This window comes from Theropithecus gelada, chromosome 5 (assembly GCF_003255815.1).
Source record: "Theropithecus gelada isolate Dixy chromosome 5, Tgel_1.0, whole genome shotgun sequence".
In the NCBI taxonomy this organism is placed as follows: Eukaryota; Metazoa; Chordata; class Mammalia; order Primates; family Cercopithecidae; genus Theropithecus; species Theropithecus gelada.
In genome coordinates, this window is record NC_037672.1 from 150,231,763 (window position 1) to 150,247,556 (window position 15,794).

Consider the following 15,794-nt stretch of genomic DNA (forward strand, 5'->3'; position numbering starts at 1 on the left):
GTATTTTTAGTAGATACGAGGTTTCACTATGTTGGCCAGGATGGTCTCGATCTCTTGACCTCGTGATCTGCCCACATCAGCCTCCCAAAGTACAAGGATTACAGGCATGAGCCACTGCGCCCAGTGAGGAAATTTTTGTTTATGCTGAGACAAAACTTTACAGCTTGTCTCACTGTCGGGAGAGTGAGCTCTAGGACTCCCATGTTCAGCCTCTGCTGGACATTCACACTGGCTACTCAGTGAGCACCTTACAGTCACTCTCTTATCCCACATCTTCCAAAACAGCATCAACGGGCAAAGCCAGACACAGCTGCTGGCCCCTTGGAACTCACAGCCTAGTGGAGGAGCCAGTCATTAACACCCTAATTGCTCAGACTAATGTGAAATTAAACCAGTGACAGTTGCTATACATGAGAAGTACACAGGAAACAATATAATAGAGGAATTTGCCCTAATCAGGGAAGGCTTCCTTGCAGAAGTGATGATCATGCAGAAACCCCAATGATGAGTAAAAATTAAGCAAAGGGGAGTGAATAGCATTTGAGGTATGTGCAAAGGTGCTATAGTGGGAGGTTGCTATAGTGAGTGAGAGGTGCTACAGTGAGAGGGTTATTCAACACTGGGGAAGAACTTAAATAAGCCCACTGTGGCTGGTATGCAGCAAATGAGGGGAAGAGACAGAAAATATGTAGGTTGTAGGCCATATGAGATGTGTAATCTATGTTGCCATGTATGTATTTTTGTCTTTGTTGTAAGAGCAGTGAAAGTGGAAACCATGGCAAGGCTTTCATCTCAGATGGTGTGGGAGGGAGAGTTAAATGACTAACTTTGAGTTTTGAGAAGGTCACTCTGGTTGCAATGTGGAGAAGTGTTAGAGGGTACAAGGATGGTAATATAGCATGGGATGAAGAAAACTGGAGAGGTTAGAAAGATATGTAGGCATTGACATGCTTTGGTGGTGGGTTGGATATGGGAAATGAAGAATAGTAAGGGAGTTACTGTTTTAAGAATGACTCCTAGTTTCTGGTTTGTTTAAATAAATGGATGGAGGTGCTATTCATCAAGAATGGCAGAGGATACAGTCTGGGAGCAGATCTTGGGTTTGGTTTTGTTCATGTTGAGTTTTAGGACCTGCAAGACATCTAAGAAAAGATGTCAAGAAGTCAGCTAATGGGGCTCAAAGGAGATGCCTGTGGGAAGAAATATAATTGTGGGAGCCTTATGCTTGTAGCCACACATGTGATGTGAATATAATATTCCAGAAAGAGAAGAGGTCTTATGATGAATGGAACCTTGATTAACTCAAAACTGTACTGACTCAGAAAAGATAGAGCAGACAGGAGAACCTTGTGAGTGTGGTGTCATACAGTCAAGGGAAGAGAAATTTTTCAATAAAAAGGAAGGTGAGCAGAGCAATAGTCAAGCTTAATGATACTTCCCAGAAGTCTAGTAAGGTAAAATTGAAAAACATCTGCTGCATTCAGGCGTCATTAATGACCTTAGCAAAAGCTGTTTCATGTCTGGTATTGGTTCAGGGCTAGCTACCTCTGTGACGTAGAGAAGATCAGTGAATGTCTCTGATGTCAGGTCTATTCATCTGCAAAATAAGGGGAATGGGGCTAGGTTGGTGTGTTTTGAATTGTTTGGCTAGGTACTGGAAAAATTGTATAGTCTGATTATTGAGAGCTTAAGATTATGGTGCCAAACTACCTGTGTTTGAATTTGTACTCTGCCCCCGGCCAGCTAAGTATCTTGGACAAGTACCCCGGCCTGTCTCTGTCTGTTTCATCATGTGTCTCAAGGAATCATGACAGTAACTACCTCATAGGTTCTTTGGAAGTACTTTGAATTCAATGAGCAGCGTATGTGTGAGTCATTACTAGTGACACACTTCTTTAACTAAATGAGTTAAGTTGATACCTGTTGAGTAGAGACAAGGAGAAGAGATGGTGTGGCTCTGACTCTGGGTGTCCCATCCTTGCTTCAAGCAAACCTTTCCACTTTGATGTGTTTTTCATATCTCATTATGATTTTGTACGTAAGAAGAATTTCATTGCTAACAAAAATATTTGATGTGTTTCTTCCATTTTCAAAGTCCACACATTTGTGAGCCCACTGCTAGATATTGTGAGCCAGTGCTTCTCAAACTTTAACATGTATGCAAATCACATGGGGAGCTGACTCAGCCGGTGTCAGATAGGGTCTAAGATTCTGCATTTCTACCAAATGCACCCCCCAGGGAGGCTGAGGCTGCTCATCCCTGGACCACACTTTATGTGCCAAGCCTCTGGAAAACACTACAAAGGCCAATGACTTTTTTTTCCTTGAGCATAATCATTTGCCTGATTAGTGTGAGTACAGCTTACCTGTTGGTTTCTGAAATATTATTTTTCTCGTAAAGGAGACTGGGATGGGAGTTTCTGCCAAACACCTTGTGTAGTCACTGAGAACATGTATGGTATCTGTGAGAAGTGGTGGTTTTGCACTGTGCTAAGTGTCCCTCCACCTCTGCTTCTGCAACAGGTGCCTGCAGAACTACATTCCCGCCCACAGTTTAACCCTCTCCTGCCCAGTGTGCCGCCAGACCTCCATCCTGCCCGAGAAAGGGGTGGCTGCGCTCCAGAACAATTTCTTCATCACAAACCTGATGGACGTGCTGCAGCGAACTCCAGGCAGCAACGTTGAGGAGTCTTCCATCCTGGAGACAGTCACTGCTGTGGCTGCGGGAAAGCCTCTCTCTTGCCCAAACCACGATGGGAATGTAAGTGGCTCGGATGGCAGATACTGCCCGGGAGCATGACTACTGTGGCCTTGGGAGGCTTTGGGCACATCAGAGATTACACATGGAAACAGAACTCCATCTGGAAAAATGAGTAATTAAAAAAGATTTTACCAGCCCTCAGACTACTTTACCTGCTCGCTTTCTTTGACCAGAACTATTTAAATAACGAAATCAATCTCCACTGTGTCTCCTTCACACATATTGTTGGTATCCCCAGGAGAGCAAACCAGTAGCTATTTGCAAGCTGGGCATACTTTGACCTACATAAACATCTGTGTAATAAATTATGGATACAGATTTAACAATGGATAAGTTCTGCAAGTTGAGAATGATTATTAAAATGTTAATTGGAGTTCTTTATTTTTCTTGGGAGGGATATTTTCTCATGCTACATGAGACCTTATTCCTTATTAATAGATAGAATTTGAAGCTATGTGAATCCCTGGTAGTAGATTACAGATTATGAATTCCAAACATATTTCCTGCTACGAGTGAGTACAATAACTGTTAGAAGCTCAGGAGGACCTGTGTGTACCATCAAGTAACTGAGTCACAATAGCTATGTAACCTGAAGAGGCAGCATTGTGTAGTGTCTAAGGACATTGGCTTTGGAGTCAGGTGGCCTGATTCAAATCCTGCTCTTAAACTTATTCCCTGTGCCAGCTTTGGCAAGTTTATTACACTCTCTGTGTCTCATTTCCTTATCAGTTAAAAAGAAGTAATAATAGTATTTACCGTATAGAATATTGGAAGAATTAAATTTTCAAGTCATGTAAATCATATAGTAACATCTTGATATATGTCAACTTTAAAATTTTTTAATTAATGGCTTTATGTTCATCTCATTTGTATATTGGTCACTTCAAAAGTATTTGAAACTGCTTAAAATAGAAGGCCCAGGTATAATAAAACCACTAAGACAAGCAAGTAGTCATTAGAGCAAAGCAATTCTTATTAGCCACACTACTGTTTATTTACCTCATCTCCCAGCATGCTCTCTGCACGCTGTGCTGGAGCCTCACCAGCCTCCTAGAACCTGCCAAATGGTTTCCCTCCTCAGGGCCTGGCTGTTCTGTTCCTTCTGCCTGGGTTGCTCTTTGTTCCCTCTTTATGTGACGAGCTCATTCTCTTCCTTGAAGTCTCACTGCAAATTTCTCCTGCACACAGCAGTCTTCTCCACCTGTACCATCTAACACAGGTCGCCTCTTACAGCCGGTTACCCTCCATCATGTCCCTTCTTTCTTTCCTCCCTGGCGCTCACTGTAGTCTGCCTGCCATCAACTGTGTATTTGTGTACTTATTAGTCCTGGCTTTCCCTCTAGAATGTGAGCTCTGGGAGGGCAAGGACCTGTCATTAGACCCCTAGCACTGAGGGCAGTGTCTTATACATAGAAGTCAATACATATTTGTTGAACAAATTTGCCAGACACCGTATTTGGCTCCTTAAACCCCCCTCTGCAAAGTAGTTGTTAGTTACTTTCACTTTATAGATGAAGAAACTGAGGCTGGAAAAGTTTAAGTCACAAAGCTTGCTGGGCACATCATAAAAGCTAACCCTGGAGGAAATAGCATCCTCAGCTTTCTGGTAGCCAAAACAAGAGAAGGACACCATGACTTACACATCTGTAGCGATTTAATTGAAAGCACACCAGACTATTAATAACTATCAGTTTTCCATGCATTGTACGCCCAGGGAAATTGATCGTGTAAATTTTGTAAAAAGAACTTTTAAATGCTGCCTTTGAAAGCAGTTTGAGTATTTTCTTCATGACCGCTTCTCACACTGGCACTTAGTGAATGCTGAGGCTGTCTTTGCCTGGAGCTTGCACTCTAAGTACTAGTTCTGGTAAGGTATTTCTATCAGGTGTAAGAGTGCCCCTTAAAATGAGGCTTTCGGGAGACGTGACTTGATAGAGGAGTAAAGTCTTAGAAACATTAGATTGTTTTGTTTTTTATGGGTTTTCCAGTTTTTGTTTTTGTTTCTGAGACGGGGTCTCGATCTGTCATCCAGGCTGCAGCAACACGTTCATGGCTCACTGAAGCCTCATCTTCCTGGCTTAAGCGATGCTCCCACCTCAGTCCCGTCCTCTGCCCCAGTATCTGGGACTACAGGTGCATGCCACCACGCCCAGCTAATTTTTGTATTTTCTGTAGAGACAGGTTTCACTATGTTGCACAGGCTGGTCTCAAACTCCTGGGCTCAAGTGATTCACCTGCCTTGGCCTCCCAAAGTGCTGAAATTACAGGTGTGTGCCACTGTGCCCGGCCGAGCTAATATTTCTGACTGTCATTATTTCTCATTCTACATGACAGCCCCTTCACATCCCAGATTTACACCAGTGTCTCTAGTAGGTCTCCTGATGTTTCTAAGGGCCAGACATGGTGGCTCATGCCTGTAATTCCAGCACTTTGGGAGGCTGAGGCAAGCCAATTGCTTGAGCCCAGGAGTTTGAGACCAGGCTGGGCAACATGGCAAAACCCCACCTCTACCAAAAATACAAAAATCAGCTGGGCATGAGGGGGGTGCACCTGTAGTCCCAGCTACTTAGAGGCTGAGGTAGGAGGATCCTGTGGGCCCAGACGTTGAGGCTGCAGTGAGCCATGATTGCCGACCTGGGCGACAGAGCAAGACTCTGTCTCAAAAAAAAAATTAAGAAAAAATAAATAAATGTTACCTCCGTAAGTGAGAATGTCATGAAATTCAGGCAACAGCTTGTAGCTCAAGGAAGCAACTAGAACATGGAGACAGGGAAGGTGAGGATGAGGCACAGGTGGACCTGAAAAGAAAGATGGAGAAAGATTGGGATGAGCTGTGAATGTCATTAAGAACATGTTTGATGTCAATTTCTTAAATTGCAAAAGCATCAAAGCCTTCCGAACAGGAGATAGGTATTTTATTGACATTTTGGAGGAATGGGGTGGCAGACACTAAAGGCTGGGAAACCAATTATGAGTTTACTGAACTGTCCAAATGAGAGATAAGAGGTAGAACTAGAATAGCATCTGTGGGCCTGGAGAAGAGAGCGTGAATTTCAGAGAAAAGAGTACTCTTTGACTCAAGAATCTGCCTCCCACAAATAAAAAGGCATGTGCTAAAGTCTGTTAAGCTAAGCTATTAAGATCGTGAGAACTTCAGCAACTAAAATTAATCTTATACTAGGTCACAAAGAAAATATCACTATATTTTCCCATTGTGTAAATCAAGTTCCTGCCCTACAATGCACTAAAATTACATTAGTAACACATGTTTATGGGGAAAAAACAAATCTCCTTTAAAAGTTAGTAATTATTTAATCAGAGAAAATAATAGAAAATTGGACTATTTATAAAATATTGGAAGTGGAAACTTTTTCTATCAAATGTGTAGGGTCAAATCTCTACCCAGGAAATTTTATAGGTTTAAGTATTTTCCTTTATTTAAAAAGAATTCCAGCCTGGGCAACATAGTGAGTCCTCATCCCCACCAAAAAAATCAAAACATGAGGCCAAGCACGGTGTCTCATACCTGTAATCTCAGCACTTTGGGAGGCCGAGACGGGTGGATCACCTGAGGTCAGGAGTTCAAGACCAGCCTGGCCAACATGTTAAAACCCCATCTCTACTAAAAATACAAAAATTAGCTGGGTGTGGTGGCACATGCCTGTAGTCGCAGCTACTTGGGAGGCTGAGGCAGGAGAATTGTTTCAACCTGGGAGGCAGAGATTGCAGTGAGCCAAGATCGTGCCACTGCACTCCAGCATGGGCAACAGAGTGAGACTCTGTCTCAAAAAAAAAAAAAAAAAGGTTGGGGGGTGGGCAGGAGGATTGCTTGAGCCCAGAAGGTCGAGGCAGCAATGAGCTGTGATCGTGCCAAAGTACTCCTGCTTGGGTGACAAAGCAAGACCCTGCCCCTACCCCCACCCCCAAAAAAAGAATTCAACTCAAGTTAGGAAAAGAGTAATAAAATAAACATATAGAACATATACAAAGAAAGAAAAGAACAGAAATATCTATACATAGTATAGTATGTTTATTAAATACATAGTATATATATTTCTGCATTTTAGGAAAAGCTAGAAAGGTCTCCCATTTCATTTGTGATAATTTGTGATATGCTTATAACCCTGATACCAAAATTTAATGAAGATAGAACAAAAAGAAAATCATTAGTAGCTTAATTTATGACATTAGCTGTAAAATTAATAAATACCCCAAATACCCCAGCAAATTCCTTTTTTTTTTTTTTTTTTTTTGGCTGGGTCTCACTTTGTCACCAAGGCTAGAGTGCAGTGGCACTGTCTATCATGGTTTACTGTGACCTCCAACTCCAGGGCTCCAGTGATACCCCTGCCTCAGCCTCCAGAGTAGCTGGGACTACAGGCGCATGCTACCATGCCTGTCTAATTCTTTAAGTTTTTGTTGAGACAAGGTCTTATGTTGCCCAGGCTGGTTGCAAACTCCTGGCCTCAAGGGATCCTTCCACCTCAAGGGAACTCCCAAAAGTGCTAGGATTACGGGCACGAGCCACTATGTCCAGCCCCCCAGCAAATTCTATTTTTTCTTTTTTTTTTGAGACAGAGTGTCTCTCTGTTGCCCAGGCTGGAGTGCAGTGGTGTGATCTTGGCTCACTGCAAGCTCTGCCTCCTGGGTTCACGCCATTCTCCTGCCTCAGCCTCCCGAGTAGCTGGGACTACAGATACCCGCCACCATGCTCGGCTACTTTTTTGTATTTTTAGTAGAGATGGGGTTTCACTGTGTTAGCCAGGATGGTCTCAATCTCCTGACCTCGTGATCCGCCTGCCTCGGCCTCCCAAAGTGCTGGGATTACAGGCATGAGCCACCCGCCTGGCCTGCAAATTCTTAATATGTAAAAACACTTACAAATTAAGAAAAATATGAGCATCATAAAAGAAAATGAGCAAAGAACTCAGAAAATCCACAGAGGATATATAAATGCCTAAAAATCATATATGGAAAAATGTCAAGCTTCACAAATAATCAGTTCTTCTCAAATTAACTACAAATTTTTTAAAAGGTAGTAACAAGCGCTCTTAAGGGTATGTATGGTGAGACATTTTCATATGCTGTGGGTGGAAGGGTAAATTGCTCTTCAGAAAGTTTATGTCAATTTGACAAAATATAATGAGTATTTTACACAACCTCTCATTTTTTAATCCAGTAATTCCATCAGTGGAAATATTTCTAAGGAAATAGCTAGAGCGGAGGATAAAATTCAAAAATTGGAAATAATCTAAATGTGCAACATTAGGGGGCAAGAATGCTTGGAAAATTAGCAGCATGTGCCTTAAATAATTCTATTGTTTGATTATAGATTATAGAAGTTCATTGCTGCTGTTTTGAAACAGAAGTCTTCATTATTCAAGCCAAATGCATGCAATGTTCCAGATAAATTGCTGCAGTTAGTTGCTGTGAGTAGATCTTTAAAAACAATCCAAGCATCTGAAGGTTAATAAAATCAAGTCATTAACAGTAAAGCAGGGTGCTACCATCCCCACTGTCTGATGCTGATTGGCACGGGTGAATGAAAGCCTGTCATCAACTTTAAGTGCTGCAACACTATCTGTCTTCTAATTAAACTGCCATGGTGGCATTGTTCAAATACAAAAGAAAAAGAAGAATAATGGCCAGTGATCTAACAGGTTCTTTGCACTTAAAGCAGACACTTGAGCTCATGCTTCCTGGTCCCTGGAACACAAATGATCATTAAACCCTGTTATTGGTTGCTTAGGCACCTGACTATCAAGGGTGTCAAAGGTGCAAAGGAGAGGTCCTCATTAAGACTGCCCTGCCGCTAACAAGTTTCCACTTCGCTAACAAGTTTCCACTTCCACTAACAAGTTTCTGCTTCCATATCAGGATCAACTGTCAGTTCCCTTAAGAAGCCTCAGGGTTGGCTGCAAGGCCCTGACCCTCCTTTTTGCATGTTAGGAATGCATAGGATCCCGCCAATCTCTTCTGGTGAACAGAAGCGGTGACTATCCATCAACAAGCTCATCCCGGCTTTTGGCCTGCCCACCCACCCCGGGCCACACCAGCATCATCTCACTGGAGATGGATGAAATGGATGAGCTCAGCAGAATTACAGGCCCCACACAATTAACTCTCAGCTTCAACCAAAGCTGTCAGAACCCAAGCACAAGCCTTTGAGAATGACTAGCTGTTGATACTTCAAAATCATTTCAGGGCCTTGGCTTCCCAAGACACACAAGATATTGAACTAGAAATAATAACCCAGGTCTGCTGCTGTCTCTTCAAAGCTGTGATCAATTTTTGTTTGTTCATTTCTGATGTAAAATTCAGACTGGGCTTGGTGGCTCACTTTGGGAGGCCAAGGCAGGAGGATCACTTGAGGCCAGGAGTTTGAGACATGCCTGGGTGACAAAGTGAGACCCTGTCTCTACAAAAGTAAATAAATACATAAATACAAGATAAAAAATAAAATTCACATCACATAAAATTTAATATTTCATCCATTTTATTTGTTTGTGTTTTTGTTTTGAGACAGAATCTCACTCTGTCACCCAGACTGGTCTCAAATTCCTGGGCTCAAGCAATCTGCCTGCCTCAGCTTCCCAGAATGCTGGGATTACAGGTGTGAGGCACTGAGCCTGGCCTGTTTTTTTTGTTGTTGTTGTTTTTGTTTGTTTGTTTTTTGTTTTAGAGACAAAGTCTTATTCTGTCACCCAGACTGGGGTGCAGTGGCATGACCATGGCTCATGGCAGCCTCAATCTCCCAGGCTCAAGTGATCCTCCCACTTCAGCCTCCTGAGTAAGTGGGACTAAAGGTGCATGCCACGAACCTAGCTAACTTTTTTTTTTTTTTTAGGAGATAGGGTTTTGCTATGTTGCCCAGGCTGGTCTCGAACTCCTAGGCTCAAAGGATCCTCCTGCTTGGACCTCCCAAAGTGCTGGGATTATAGGAGTGAGCCACTGCACCAGGTCTCAACCATTTAAAAAAGTACAACTAATGTGGTTTTTAGTATAGTCACAAAGTTGAGCAAACATCAGCATTGTCTAAATTATAGAACATATTCATCATCCCAAAAAGAAACTCCATGCCCATTAAGCAGTCACCTGCTATTCCCTCCTCCCACTAATCCCTGGCAACCATCAGCCTGTATTCTGTCTCTAGGTTTGCCTCCTATGGACATTTGATATAAATGGAATCATACAATATGTGAGTTTTAAAGTCTGGCTTCTATCAATTAGCATATTTTCAATTCTTCCATGTTATAGTATTTTAGTACTCTTTTTAATGGCTAAATAATATTCCATTTATAGATATACCATAATTTATTAATCCATTCATCAGTTGATAGACATTTGAGTTGTTTCCACTTTTTGGCTATTATGAATAATGCTGCTGTGAACATTCATGTACATGTTTTTGTGCAGACATATGCTTTCAATTGTCCTGGGTATCTACCTAAAAGTGGAATTGCTGGACCATATGGTAATTCTATGTTTAACTTTTTAAGGAACCACCAACTGTTTTTTTTCTTTAAGACAGAGTCTTGCTCTTTTTCCAGGCTGGAGTGCAGTGGTGGAATCTCGGCTCACTGCAACCTCCACTTCCCAGGTTCAAACAGTTCCCTTGCCTCAGTTTCCCGAGTAGCTGGGACTACAGGTGCATGCCACCACATCCCGCAAATTTTTTATATTTTTAGTAGAGACGGGGTTTCATCATCTTGGCCAGGATGGTCTTGAATTTTTTTTTTTTTTGAGACAGAGACTTGCCCTGCCACCCAGGCTGGAGTGCAGTGGTGTGATCTCAGCTCACTGCAGCCTCTCCTCCTGGGTTCAAGCAATTCTCCTGCCTCAGCCTCCTGAGTAGCTGGGATTACAGGTGCATGCCACCATGCCCAGCTAGTTTTTTTTTTTTTTTTTTTTTTTGAGACGGGGTCTCGCTCTGTCCCCCAGGCTGGAGTGCAGTGGCATGATCTTGGCTCACTGCAACCTCCGCCTCCTGGGTTCACGCCATTCTCCTGCCTCTGCCTCCCGAGTAGCTGGGATTACAGGTGCCTACCACCACGCCTGGCTAATTTTTGTATTTTTACTAGAGATGGGGTTTCACCGTGTTAGCCAGGATGGTCTTGATCTCCTGACCTTGTGATCTGCCCACCTCGCCTCCCAAAGTGCTGGGATTACAGGCGTGAGCCACCATGCCCTGCCTTGTATTTTTTTTTTTTCAGTAGAGATGGGGTTTCACCATGTTGGCCAGGCAGGTCTCAAACTCCTGACCTCAGGTGATCTGCCTACTTTGGCCTCCTGAAGTGTCGAGATTACAGACGTAAGCCATTGCATCCGGCCTGGTTTTTTTTGTTTTGTTTTTTGTTTTTTGTTTTTTTTTGAGACGGAGTCTCACTCTGTCGCCCAGGCTGGAGTGCAGTGACATGATCTCGGTTTACTCCAACCTCTGCCTCCTGGGTTCAAGTGATTCTCCTGCCTCAGCCTTCTGAGTAGCTGGGATTACAGGTGCCCACCACCATGCCCGTATTTTTAGTAAAAACGGGGTTTCTGCCATGTTGACCAGGCTGGTCTCGAATTCCTGGTCTCAAGTGATCTTCCGACCTTGGCCTCCCAAAGTGCTGGGATTATAGGCATGAGCCACCATGCCTGGCCAGAAACCACCAACTGTTTTCACAGTGGCTGCACCAATTTATATTTCCACTAGCAAAGCATAAGTGTTCTAATTTCTCAGCATCTTTACCAACCCTTATTATTTTTGACTTTTTGATCCTGACTTTTGATTCTAGTGAGTATGCAGTGGTATCTTGTTGTGGTTTTGATTTGCATTTGCCAAATGATTAACAATGCTGATCATATTTTCATGTGCTAATTGACCATTTGTATATCTTCTTTGGAGAAAGTCTATTCAAGTCCTTTGCCCAGTTTTGAATTGGGTTATCTTTTTGTTGTTGAGTTGTAGAATTTTTAATATATTCTGGATTATTATACCCTTATCAGATATGACTAGCAAATATTTTCTCCCATTTTGTGGGGTTTCTTTTTACTTTCTTATTAGTGTCCTTTGATTCAGAAATACTTTTAATTTAACGAAAGCTGATTTCTCTATTTTTTCTTTTGTTGCTTGTGCTTTTGGTGTCATAGCTAAGAATCCATTGCGATTCAAGGTCATGAAGATTCACCCCTGTTTCCTTCTAAGATTTTTATAGTTTTAGCTTACATTTAGGCCTTTTATGTATCTTGAGTTCATTTTTGTATATGGTTTGAAGGAAGGGTTTAATTTCATTCTTGTAGATGTGAATTTCCAGTTACCTCAGCATAATATGTTGAAAAGGCTATTTTTCCCATTGAGTTGTGTTGACACCCTTGTCATGAATCAATTGACCATAGATGTATGGGCTTCTTTCTGTACTTTCCATTTTATTCCATTGATCTATATGCCTATTCTTATGCCAGTACTACATTGTTTTGATTACTGTAGCATTATAGTCAATTTTAAAATTGGTAACTATGAGTCCTCCAATTTTGTTCTTTTTCAAGATTGTTTTGGCTATTTAGTAGTTTTCGGTATTCAAGTCTTGCATTTCCTTGGTTAAATTTATTTCCAACTATGTTATACTCTTTTTGATAACATTGTAAATGGATTTTTGTTTTTAAACAGAGACAGGTCTCACTATATTGGCCAGCCTGGTCTCAGGGCAAGCAATCCTCCTGCCTCAACCTCCCAAAGTCCTGGAATACAGGCATGAGCCACCATGCCTAGCTTGGAATTGTTTTCTTAATTTCACTTTTGGATTATTCATTGTTAGTGTTTAGAAATACAACTGATTTTTGTTTGTTAATCTTGTATCCTGCACCTTTGCTGAATTCATTTATTAGCTCTAATTGTGTGAATGTGTGTGTGTGTGTGTGTGTGTGTGTGTTTATTCTTTAGGATTTTCTGTATATAAGATCATGTCATCTCTGTATAGAGAAATTCTTAATTCTTCCTTTCCAATTTTGGTGCATTTTATTTCTTTTTCTTGCCTAAATGCCCTGGTCAGCACCTTCAGTACATTGTTGACTAGAAGTGATGAGAGGGAATATCCTCTTGTTCTTGGTTAAGTATGATGTTAACTGTGGGTTTTTTGTAGATGCTCTTTATTAGGAGGAGGAAGTTCCCTTCTATTTCTAGTTTGGCATGAAAGGATGTTGGATTTTGTTAAATGCTTTTCCCACATTAATTGAGATGATAATGAGTTTTTTTCTCTCATTCTATTAATGTGATGTATTACATACAGTAATTTGTCTAGGTGAGCCACCCTTGCATTCCTGGGATAAATCCCACCTGCTCATGATGTATAATCTCTTTAATATACAGCTGGATTCAGTTTGCTAGCATTTTATTAAGAATTTTTTCATCCATATTTATAGGGGTTATTGGTCTGTAATTTTCCTGTGGTATCTTTGGCTTTGGTATCGGGGAAATACTGGACTAAGAGAATGAGTTAGGAAGTATTACCCCTCAACCTCTTCTTTTTTTTTTTAAAGAGTTTAAGAAAGATTGGTGTTAGTTCTTCTTAAAATGTGTGGTTGAATTCACCAGTGAGACCATCTGGTCCTGGGCTTTTCTGTGTTGGAAGTGTCCTGATTATTGATTCAATCTCCTTACATATTATAGGTCTATTCAGACTTTGTATTTCTTCATGTCAGTTTTGGTAGTTTGTGTGTTTTTAGGAATTTGTCCATTTCGTCTAAGTTATTCAGTGTGTTGGCATAAAACTATCCACAGTATTCTGTTATAATCCTTTTTATTTCTGTGATGTCAGTAATAGTTTCCCCACCACTTTCCTTCCTGATTTTTGTAATTTGAGTCTTCTCTCTCTCTTCTCCCACACCACCCCTGCTGCACCCCCCCCTGCCCCCCACCACCTCGCTCTCTCTCTCTGGTCAAACTAAAGTTTTATCAATTTTATAATATCCTTTCTGTCAATTATATACTGTCCAACTTTTGTCTTAAGTCTATTTTGTCTGATATTAGAATAGCCACTCTAGCTCCCTTTTGGTTACAGTTTGCATGAAATATTATTTTCATTCTTTCACTTTCTTTTTTTTCTTTTCCTTTTTTTCTCTCTCTTTTTTTTAAGAGATGGACTTGCTCTGTTTCCCAGGCTGGAGTACAGTGGCATGATCATAGCTCACTGCAGCCTCATACTCTTGGGTTCAATTGATATTCCTGCCTCGGCCTCCTGAGTAGCCAGGACTACAGGCACATGCCACTATGCTCAGCTAATTTTTGTTTAGTAGACAGGGTCTCTCACTATGTTGCTCAAGCTGATCTTGAACTCCTGGACTCAAGCAATCCTCCTGCCTCTGTCTCCCAAAGTACTGGGATTACAGGCATGAGCCACCACATCTGGCCCATCCTATCACTTTCAACCTATTTGAGTCTCTGGATCTAGAATTAATCTCTTATAGAGAGCCTATAGTTGGATTATGTTTTCAATCCAGTCTGCCAGTATCAGCCCTTCGATTGGAGAGTTTAATCCATTTAAATTAGTTAATTACTGAAAAGAAAGGCTTTCTTTCCTTTTGTCATTTACTATTTTTTTTCTGTATGGCATATCTTTTTGTTCCTCTATTCCTCCATTACTGCCTTCTTTTATGTTTAATAGATATTTTCTGGTATACCATTTTGATTCCCCTCTCATTTATTTTACTATACATATTTTTTATTTTTCTTTATTGTTTGCCCTGAGGGTTATAATTAACATTTTAGCTTATAACGATTTAATTCAAATTAATACCAACATAATTTCAATAGTATGTAAAATCCTTGCTTCTTCTAGCTTATATTTATATGTTATATGCTCATCTACATAAATTTGTAATTATAGATTATGCGGTTTTATGCAGTTTTATTTTATGTCATGTAGGAGTTAGAAACCAAAAATGCATTAATACTGACCTTTATATTTATCTATGTAGTTACCTTTACCTGCTTTCCTTATTTTTTCACGTGGACCCACGTTACTTTGTAGTGTATCAAATCAGGTCAGCTTGCAGGAATCCCTTTGGCATGACTTGTAGGGAAGGTATACTAGCAACAGACACTCAGTTTTTGTATTTCTGGTAATGTGTTAATTTTTCCTTCATGTTTAAAGGATAGTTTTGCCAGATAAAAAAGTATTGGTTGTCAGGCTTATTTTTTTTCAGCAGTTTGAATATGTTGCCCCATTGATTTCTGTCCTCTATAGTTTCTGATGAGAAATCTGCTATTAAATAATCTGCAGCCGGGCGTGGTGGCTCACGCCTGTAATCCCAGCACTTTGGGAGGCTGAGGCAGGCAGATCACCTGAGATCAGGAGTTTGAGACCAGCCTGGCCAACATGGTGAAATCTCGTCTCTACTAAAAACACAAAAATTAGCCGGGGATGGTAGCGCGCACCTGTAATCCCAGCTACTCAGGAGGCTGAGACAGGAGAATCGCTTGAACTCAGGAGCCAGAGGTTGCAGTGAACCGAGATTGAGCCACCGCACTCCAGCCTGGGTGACAGAGTGAGACTCATCTCAGAAAAAAGAAAAAAAATCTGCTTATGGAGTATTTCTTGTATAAAATGAGTCACCTCTGCCTTGCTGCTTTCAAAATTCTCTCTTTGTTTTTGTCTTTTTACGTTTTGGTTATACTGTTTCTTGGTTTGGATCTCTTTGAGTTTTCCTGTTTGGATTTTATTAAGTTTTTTTTGGATGTGTAGATTTGTGTCTTTTATCAAATTTGGGAAGTTTCCAGCCATTACTTTTGCAAATATTGTTTCTTTCCCTTTCTCTCTTCCTCTCCTCTGGGACTCTCATTAGGTATATTTGGTACACTTGATGATGTCCCACTGGTCTCTTAGGTTTTGTTACTGTTTCTTCCCCCCCCCCTTTTTTTTTTTTTTGCTTCACAGACTGTATAATCTCAATAGCCCTATCTTCAAGTTAAACTTCTTCTTCCTGCTTGAATTTTCTGTGGAACTTTTCTAGTGAATTTTTCATTGCAGTTATATTTTTTAACCCTACAATATTT

At 41.0% G+C, this 15,794-nt stretch overlaps 1 protein-coding gene across 5 annotated transcripts in view; it reads left to right on the forward strand.

Annotated features, from left to right (window-relative positions):
• TRIM2 (tripartite motif containing 2) overlaps nt 1-15,794 on the forward strand; it is a 188,042-nt gene that overhangs the window by 120,904 nt on the left and 51,344 nt on the right. For 4 of the 5 annotated variants that reach the window (XM_025386754.1, XM_025386753.1, XM_025386751.1 and 1 more), the window contains exon 3: nt 2,524-2,761. In XM_025386754.1, the coding sequence (XP_025242539.1) occupies nt 2,524-2,761 (238 nt within the window). Of the gene's footprint in view, nt 1-2,523; nt 2,762-8,093; nt 8,191-15,794 lie in introns of all 5 variants that reach the window. The other variant, XM_025386756.1, reaches the window with a different exon arrangement.